Raw genomic sequence first — 10,054 nt, 5'->3', positions numbered from 1 at the left:
TTCTACAGTGATACAAACAGAGCACCTACTTTAGCACATAACCTAAACCCTGAACTTTCCATGCCTCTTTTTCAGGCAACTAGGGCAGGAAGCACATCAAGTAATTTTGATAAACCCAACATGGCAAAACTAATTTGCAGAGTCAAAATATTACAGCCTCGCAAGCTGCTTGGTTCGTTGTGATGAATGCAATTTGTAAGTATGACCTCGAGTTACCATGGATGCACACTCGATGAGCAGCTCCAGAATCAGCTGCCCACTAAGGATGTGCTCCTAGAGACGATGGCATCCCATGCTTGATGAATTGAAATATATGCCCATGCTGGAATGTGTGGCGATGGCTGGCTATGGGCTAACCGTGACCTGTCACCCATACCCCTGATTGCATATGTTGAAACGTCACCCATGCCCCTGATCACATATGTTGAATGGCATGGTGATTGTTTTTGGCATGGTGGTTATGAATCATGATCCAGTGTCATTTCTGAAGATCCTCATGCTTGATGAGGCTGGCTATGCGCACAGGCTAGCCGTGACCCATAACCCATGCCCCTGATTGCATATGGTTGAATGGCACAGTGATTGTTTTTGGCATGGTGTTTATGATCCAGTGTCATTTCTGAAGATCCTCCTCATCCATGATGAATTGAAATATATGCCCATGCTGGAATGTGTGGCAATGGCTGGCTATGTGCCCAGGCTAACCATGACCCATCAGATGACCCATGCCCCTGATTGCATATGTCGAATGTCATGGTGATTGCTTTTGGCATGGTGGTTATGATCCAGTGTCTTTTCTGAAGATCCGCCTCACTTGTTTTTGAACTAGAATTTTCTCGGGTAGAAAATTTCCCATAAAGTTCTATGTATTCATGTACCTCCTTCCTCGGTAGATTATGGCAAAGTTTGCAGGCATTCTTCACTAGCTTGTTGGCATAACAGAGATATGCCTCAGTGGTGTACCTGGCAATGGAGGATATGGAAGGGAAAAGGCTCAACAAAAGGTTTGAAGGACTGCACAAAGCCTTCAAATAGAAACGTGATGAGAGGATTACAAATGAAATTTGGAGAATCTGAGAGGGGTGAGAAATCCATGGACAAATAATGTTTGCAGATGCAGCAGCTTGCCCTAGAAGGCTTTCAAGAAAACACCATTGTTCAATGTGTTTCTTAACATGATAATGCACCTTACCAAGCAATTTTGTTGACGACTCCTACCAATATTTCAAATGTGATTTCCCCTGCAGTTGCTAGAAATTTAAGAAGAAAAGAGCTTCAACACACTCTCATGCTGCCAAAAATACATTCTTTGCCTGTTACTAGGAGCAATAGATCTGAGCATGACCTTTATTAAAGAATAAATAGCCCCAATTGGACTACACGGCCTGATAGAAGTTACCAGTTCGTCTTGAGAAATGTAAGAATGATCAATGTACAAGTATCCATATCAGGGCTAACTTTGAAGTTTTAGTTACATTTCTCCATGTGTGGAACAGTACGCTGGCTTCACATGAAGCCTGCAATGGAACACGGCTTGGGAGCTTGCAATACAGAACTATTAATAATGCATGCTCATAAACGAATTTTTTGGTTGACTGGCTTATAGAAGATTATTCATAACAGCCACCCAATTTTGATCAAATTAAGGGAAAAAATATTCAGTTTCAAGAAGCTTACTTTTCAAAATGAACTTCCATTCACAATAGGTTCAGAGTTAGCATCAGCTTCACTGACATCCCTTTCATCATACTTCCCGGTCTTTGCAAGAGAAGACGCATTTACAGCCAGCTGTTTACAGGTAGTGAAGTCAATCTTATTGATACGCACACAGCAAAGAACATGCTCTGGCAGTTCATCTGGCTTGTTTCCCTGCTTCAAGTAATTTGAAGGTGAGCACACCGAATGAGGCAAACTTCCAAAACCATCGTTTGCCTCTAAATAGATAACCTACTCTTCTGTGAGCCGCTTTTTAGGTGCATATAATCGTGTGAATGCAAGACATGGCTCAAAAAAAAAAAAGTCAATCACCGGTAAAAAAGACCCCCTCCCTCTCTCTCTCTCTCTCTCTCTCTCTCTCTCATGTTTCCATGTTTATGTTTATGATCTTCAGTTTACACGTGGAACATATGCAACACTTATGGGCTCATAGACCCATTGGGCCTATACGTAAATAACCTCTCTCTCTCTCTCTCTCTCTCTCTCTCATGTTTCCATGTTTATGTTTATGATCTTCAGTTTATGCATGGAACATATGCAACACTCCTGGGCTCATAGAGTCCCATAGTCACAAGGGAACGGGAACGTTTTGGGGAACGGATGACTGTTTGGAACGGGAACGAAAAGCTTGAATAAAAGGGAACGGAATCGGGAACGCCACATCATTGCATAAATGTGTTTATAAATTTACTTTATATATCTGTAAATGCTTTGGAAAGTGGCATAGTAAAGAAAGAACCTCAAACCATCTCAGTAGTGGCCATGATAATGCATAGATGTGTTCTACATGATACATAGTTCACTTATATTTCTTACATGGTCTGCGGTGCCATTTTGGAACGGGAATGGGAACGGCTATCTCTATGGAACGCGTTCCCCCGTTCCAAGAGCTTGGAACGGCGTTCCCTTGTGACTATGTCATAGACCCGTTGGGCCTAGATGTAGAACACATCTCTCTCATCTCGGCTTTCCAGTGACTGGTTGCCCACAGGGGCTCTGCAGTTGGCACCTGGCTTGTCTACAGTGGCCTTCCGCCGGCCTGCGTCCGATGCGGCCACCCATTGGAGACACAGAGACATTGCCTATGGGACTGTCCATAGGCGCAACAGATTTGGCTGAGGATGCTGCGCATTTTGGCCCCCCTCTCCCCAGAGGGCAAGTATACGTGGGGAGCCGCTGCTTGGTCGACTTCGTCAGGGCCAGCTCTGGGATACGAGACGGAGCAGGACAGCCAGGCCATCAGATTCATTGGGGGCCAGCCTCGCCTTGTTCCTTCACCGGATTTCTCGACAGCCGGCTGGACACAGGAGAGGGATATACGATGGGAGCTCCTCAGCAGCCTCACCATATGGTTCACCTAGAGAGCCTGTTGTTTCAGGGCCTTTGAGGGGAGACTGGAGCCACCAGCAGAGACTGTTCGGGCTATCTGGCAGGAGTTGATTCACACCCTGCGAGGACAGTATGACCGCATCCGGGGCGACTCGGATCGAGCGATCTTGCGGCGCCACGCCTTCCACACCACTTGGCGCAGCGGCCCTTTCTATACTCTACACGCGGGTACCCCCCGCTGGCACTACAGGCCACCTGTTTGGATTTTCCCCCCTCCTATTGTATGATATAGCCTCTTAGCTATTTGTACTTTTTTGCACCTAGGGAGAGTCTCCCTAGCTGCCTTGATTGGATCTCTGCTCTGCCTTCTTATGAGCAGGAGAGGGGTTTTGTAGCCCAGTGGGGTTTTTTTTTATAACTAATGAAAGGATCTTTTCTTGGAAAAAAAAAAGAACACATCTCTCTCTCTCTCTCTCTCTCATGTTTCTACGTTTATGTTTATGATCTTCAGTTTACACATGGAAAATTTGCAACACTTACGCCTCATAGACGCATTGGGGATTTACTAGAATAGGCTGTTTTTTCCTTTCAGTTTTAGTTGGTTTTTATGTAGATATATTGTAACACTTTTGGCTTCATTGACCCTTCGGTCTTTTGTAGATATTCAAAGAACTCTCTCCCACAAGATGCACATGTATGCAGAGTATGCACCATAGGTGAGGTGGAGGACGAGGAGCACTATTTTTTTAGATGCCCACCCTACTATGAGATCCGAGGGAGTTTTCATTCTCTTCCAGTATGGATTTGGCCCCCTCTTACTGGAGCTCCACTGTCATAGAGAGCTCATGCTGAGGCAGCACTCTGAGTTTTTTTGAGCCACAGCCACCATCTATTGTGAACTGACAGGACCAGCCAGTCCACGACCGCCTACGCGGACACGGTATCCTCTGGCCCACGAGCACGGGGTGTCACCAATGAGCCTGCACGATCTCTTCTGAGAACCAGACACCTCAGATCTCAGAGGCATCATCCGTCCACCCAGTATCTGCAGATCCAAGATCCTTCAACGACAAGGCGAGCTCCCATCACATAGGGAAGATGCTATGGCTGCTTTGAGTTCTATTCTGGAGGATGATGGTATCACTTCATCATGTAGCATCACATTTGCTTGTGTAGCTAGTTTCATACAGTTTATTATCTTCCATGTTTCAGTATTCATCATGGATACATTGTACTACCTTTGGTCTCGTGGACCCTCCAGGTCTCTTGAAGATGTTAATCTCTCTCTCTCTCTCTCTCTCTCTCTCTCTCTCTCTCAGAGAGAGAGAGAGAGAGAGACCTTGGACCCTCCAGGTCTCTTGAAGATGTTAATCTCTCTCTCTCTCTCTCTCTCTCTCTCTCAGATGGGCTCCTACTCATGGATCCCCTGGCACCTATGGATACCATTACAGCCCAGCTGGCATCACTCCTACACACGGCTACATTACAGAGCGTCCCACATCGTGTCCACTCAAGAGAGCCTTCGAGATCTGGGACTATGCCCCAGAACATATGGTATAAGTGCAGAGCCATATACTCATGGCTCCGCATACAGAGAGCCTTGGGAGCCATCATAGAGCAGGAGTCGAGGAGAGAGATGAGGAGACTTACCCGCCGCAAAAGGCGGGCCTTCGCAGAGATACAAGAGCTAGAGATCTTCCATTTCTTCATGAGTAGAGATAGCCCTAGCTCATGGCGGCACTTCAGAGAGCCCTGGACACCGACACCCATTGCAGACCCACAAGCATGGCACACACATGCAGAGGGCCTATACCACGCCCCACAGCAGCCACCTATACCTCAGCCACAGAGCCTCGACATACCATAGCTAGCTTCTTTACCCACTCGATGGTAAAGGAAGCTATCCGCTGCCTACAGCATGGACGGGCCGCCGACCATATGGGCCTACAGGGTGAGCATCTCATATATGCAGTAGATTCTTTGGCGACAGGGGATATGCTTGATCCGAGCAACTACAAGACGGTTATGGTTGGCCACATGTTGGCCAAACTCTATGGTGCAGTGTTGGAGCAAGAGCTTAGCTTATATGCTGAGCGAGCAATTTTACGCTCATCAGGGCAGGCAGCCTTCAAGAGAGCTTTTTTTTTTCGAGAAAAGATCCTTTCATTAGTTATATAAAAACGCCCGTAGGGCTACAAAAGATCCTCTCTTGCTCATAAGAAAACAGAGCATAGATCCAAGCAAGGTAGCTAGGGAGACTCTCCCTAGGTGCAGAAAAGTACAAATATCAGTACAAAGACTGAGGGGCTATATCATACAATAGGAGGGGGGGAAAGCCAAACAGGTGGCCTGTAGTGCCAGCAGGGGGAACCCGCGTGTAGGGTATAGAAGGGGCCGTTGCGCCAAGTGGTGTGAAAGGCCTGCCGCCGCAAGATCGCCTCATCCGAGTCGCCCCAAATGCGGTCGTACTGTCCTCGCAGGGTGTGGATCAACTCTTGCCAAATCCCCCGAACAGTCTCTACTGGTGGCTCCAGTCTCCCCTCAAAGGCCCTGAAACACCGGGCTCTCTAGGTGAACCAGATGGTGAGGCTGCTAAGGAGCTCCCATCGTAGATCCCTCTCCTGTGTCCAGCCGGCCAGCGGACGAGAAATCCGGTGAAGGAACCAGGCGAGGCTGGCCCCTAATGAATCTGATGGCCTGGCTGTCCTGCTCCGTCTCATAGCCCATAGCAGGCCCTAACGAAGTCGACCAAGCAGCGGCACCCCACGTGCACATACCCTCTAGAGAGAGGGGGGCCAGAATGCGCAGCATCCGCAGCCAAATCTGTTGCGCCTGAGGAGAGTCCTAGAGGCAATGTCTCTGTGTCTCCATAGGGTGGCCGCACCGGACGTAGGCCGCCGGAAGACCGCTGTAGACAAGCCAGGTGCCAACTGCAGAGCCCCTGTGGGCGACCAGCCCACTGGAAAGTCAAGATCCTGCATGCCTGTCGACTAGCCCAGAGCCTGGTCCAAAAATCCTCCAGGAACTCCTGTGGGAGTCACAGTAGCCGCCAATGCTCCGATGCAGCTGAGGAGACCATCCTCCTCGCCGTCAAAATATGTTGCCCCAACCGAACAGTATACTGGAAAAAGGTGATCTCTGTGGCCTCGGGTGATGCATAAGGATCATGCCACTCGTACTCGCCAGGGTCCCACTGGAGCCGGGCCAAGGGGCGCGCTGCATATGCCCATATGCGTCAATCAGAATCCACATCTGCAAGGTCTGGGTCAATATGCCACTTCCGAGAAGCGGCGGCCACGACCCGTATCCTCTGAAAAATGCACTGTGCAACCAAAGGCGACTCCACCTCCACTCTCTGAAGTCTGCCCTCATCCTGGATCTCATAGTAGAGGCATCTACCATCCTCAGTGCAAGCTCTGACAGCAATCAGGATCTCCAACTGTGTAAAGGCTCCCATCCACCGTGGGGCCACTGGCTCGAGAGGCGTGAACCACTCCTCTGTGAGTGCCTCCTGAATGTCATCCCTCATAATCAGCCCCCCTCTGAAGTGACTCAACCTCTCCACCTGGATCTCCTCTGGGAGACTGCAGAAGGCCTGCCACTCTCCAAAACTACGTGCTGGGCCTGCCGCCAATGGTCCCCAAGCTAGACGAGGCCGAGAACCCAGCATATGACCCTGCTCTGTGTGAACCGCTGGGCTCCAAATGAGCGGCTGTCTGGCCCGCTCCTCATCACAAGAAGGTGGTCTCTGAAAGAGTCCCGATCTCAGCAACTCCCAAGCTCGCAGGATGCTCAAGGCAAATCTGTCCTCCCATCCTCTACTGAGGCTTGTCCTCCTCATCTCTATGAAGATCCATCGTATCTCCGGTGCCCAAGTGCCGCCTGCTGGGGGAGCCCGAGCCTGCAGCCGCTGCAAAAGAAGCTCTTTCCAAGGCTCAGCGCCTGGAAGCAGCCCCCGAACAATAAGCTTCCCCAATAAGGCTCTACTCTGATCAACTGGATCTATAATGCCCAAGCCCCCCTGGGCCAGCGGAAGTGTAATAACTGCCCAAGCGACCTTAACCCGGGCTGGCTGACCATCCCGCCCAGACCAAAGAAAGTTCCTGATCAGCCTTTGTAGCTAGCTGATGCAAGAGCTCGAGAAGATCCAGCAAGACGTGCTGTACCACATGGTCGCTAAAAGCACCTGATTCGCCACCACCACCCTCCCAGCCAAGGATAGCCGAGTTGTACTCCAATACAAAAGCTTCCTCCGAATGCTCAGAAGAAGCGGGCAATCTGCTGCTCAGGTGGCAAATCTAGTCCAATCTAGCATCCCAAATACCGCACTGCTGTGCCAAGAGGAATCCATCGAAAACCTGGGTCTGGGCTCCATGCCGGAGTGGGAGCGCTATTGATCCAAAAGGCCACTGTCTTGCGCCAATTGATCAATGCTCCCGAAGCTGCACTAAAAACCTGAAGCCCCTGCTCTGCCCTCTGAAGATTGGCCTCCTGGCCATGCAAAAATAAACCCGTGTCATCAGCAAACTCAGCATCGAGCAGGTCCTCCCCCCAGATTGTTTGCTGGAGTCCTCTCAAACCAACCTCCTCTGCCGTCAAATACATGCTCATAGCCTCAGCAAAGAAGAGAAAAAGAAACGGGGCGAGAGGACACCCCTGGCGGACTGATCTGGTCAACTCAAAACTCGGCCCCCGTCCTCCTGCCATCAGCACCTGGCTACGAGCTGTGGAATATAGAGCCGCCACTCCTCGAATCCAAACTGGCTCAAAGCCCAGGCGAAGCATCGTGCCCTCTAAGAAACTCCAATCGACTCGATCGTATGCCTTCTCAAAATCGAGAAGCATCACGACCATGTCCTCACCAAGAAATCTAGCTCGGGCCGTCGCCTCCCAGAAAGTGAAAATGTTGTCAAGGATACGACGCTCCTTGACGAATCCTGTCTGGGTAGCATGAATCAACTCCCCCAGGAAGGGCTGGATCCTCAAACTCAAGGCCTTTGCTAAGACCTTGTAGATAGTATTGAGGATCGTAATAGGTCTCCAATGCCGAATATCATCTGATACTCCCTCCCTCTTGGGCCCTCCCTCTTGGGGATAAGAAAGATCAAGCCCTCTGAAAAGCTCTGTGGCATCACCCCAGTGTCCAAAACATACTGAAAGCCCCTGCGGAGGCCTGGCCCCAAAAGGTCCCAATAGCGCATAAAAAAAGGCAGGCGTCAATCCGTCCTCCCCAGGGCAACTGTGGCACGGAAGGACTCTCAAGGCCTCAGCAAGCTCAACCTCTGAAAGAGGCTCACCCAGAACTGTACGCATACGATCTGTGACCCTCCTCTGCACATGGGCGCACACAGTCTGTCTGCAAGCATCCCGAGCCTCAGTGGCTGGCTCCGCTGAAAGCAGGTCTCTATAGAACTCAGTGGCAATGGCTCTGATCTCCCCGGGCTCAGTGGCTACGGATCCGTCCTGCCTCCTGAGCTGCTCGAGCATGGCGAGGTCCAATAATCTCAAAAAACTCCCCAGTCACTCTATCACCAAGCTGCGTCCACTGAGAGGCCTGGCGACGATAGTAGAACTCATGTCTCTGCTCCTCTGCCTCTCTAACCTCCTGGCGTGCCTGGCTCAGCTGGGACGCCACCCACTCACACGTAGGCTGCTGCTCCTGAAGGCGCTGAAGCGAAGCAAGGCTACATCTCAGCCGACGCTCCCGCTCGCGTGTCTCTCCCAGCCGTGTCAAGGCTGCAGCGTGCAAAAAGGAGCTGAGCTCGATGAGTCCCTGGACACATTGGCCTGCTGCATCCTGGTCAGAGCTCTGGCTATCATGCCATATCCTCTCAATGTCCTCAGCGAGACTAGGATCTGTAAGTATCCTCTCTGGGATCCTCAACTGCAAGCTGGTCTCCCGTGTCCTCTCCTCAAGTGTCAAGATAACTGGCGCATGGTCCGAAAAAGAGGTGCCAGCGAGAATGTCAACGGAGTCCCCTCGCTCCCCTAGCCTGTCGCCCACATTGAAGCGATCAATCTGTGATAGATTAGTCTCCCTGCTGCCGGCGATCCGACCGAGAGAAACTAAGACTGTCCTGAGAGCGGGAGAAAGCATCATGCTGCCATGCATCAATGATCCTCAGTGTCATGCAAAATCGCTCCCAAGCTGCAAGCTCCGTGCCGTGCACTGTAACATGACTGCCTCCCACCCTATCGGCCGGGTCCTCAAGCATGTTGAAGTCTCCCCCAACACACCAATGTGCGGCCTCTGGCAATGCATCCGTAACCTGGGTCCAGAACTCTTCTATGGCACTAGCATGGTTGGGCGCATAGACATTGAGCACGCCAAAGTGCTCATCATGCATCCTCAGAATGACATACTGTGCTCTACCAAGCACAATGATCCCGCGATCCACAATGGCCTGCCGCCATGCACCGCAATGACCATACATACTCCTCCTTGCCCACCCAAGGGGCCAAACCCTGCAGACCAAAAGATGTCCCATCTACCAGGCATCACCGAACCGTATCTTCAGATCCTGCTCTCACCCAAATGGTGCTCCTGCATCATCAAAATATCAACACTGCTCCCAACCAGGCATCTCTGAAGCTCCTGCCTCAAGCAACCACGATAACGTATATAGTGTGCGCCGCCAAGGCCCTGTACATTCCATGAGATGATCCTCATGGATGACCTGCTGAGGTGGATGCTGTCTCAGCCGTACGGCGAGCCTTCGCAAGCGGCTTGGATGGAGAATAGTCCCCATCCGAGCGGCTACGAATCTGCCCACCCGGTGTGCTGCAAGAATCTCGGATCAGGCGCCAGTGGCTGTGTCCCATGGCGACTGCCTCCCGCTCAGACAGAGCAACCTCGTGTAGACAGGCTGAAATCAAGCACAAACGACAACTGTAACCTATGCCATTCTTATGCTGGACGCACATACTATTACTACCTCTCATACTTTCACAAGTAAAACGGTTCATGTGCTGAGTTGAGAGCACAATTGTTGAGAAAGTAGACAACATT

General features: G+C 50.7%; 1 protein-coding gene across 8 annotated transcripts in view; it reads right to left on the bottom strand.

The window, feature by feature from the left end:
• Window positions 1-1,292: 1,292 nt before the first annotated feature.
• LOC147607053 (uncharacterized) overlaps window positions 1,293-10,054 on the bottom strand; it is a 52,932-nt gene continuing 44,170 nt past the window's right edge. For all 8 annotated transcript variants that reach the window (XM_086791524.1, XM_086791528.1, XM_086791525.1 and 5 more), the window contains one exon: window positions 1,293-1,869. In XM_086791524.1, the coding sequence (XP_086647650.1) occupies window positions 1,681-1,869 (189 nt within the window). In that variant the 3' untranslated portion in view covers window positions 1,293-1,680. The remainder of the gene's footprint in view (window positions 1,870-10,054) is intronic.

This window comes from Cibotium barometz, chromosome 56, assembly GCF_041138505.1.
Source record: "Cibotium barometz isolate CiBa-2024 chromosome 56, ASM4113850v1, whole genome shotgun sequence".
In the NCBI taxonomy this organism is placed as follows: domain Eukaryota; kingdom Viridiplantae; phylum Streptophyta; class Polypodiopsida; order Cyatheales; family Cibotiaceae; genus Cibotium; species Cibotium barometz.
Note: the sequence above shows the minus strand (reverse complement) of the source record. Positions and strands in the feature narration are given on the sequence as shown.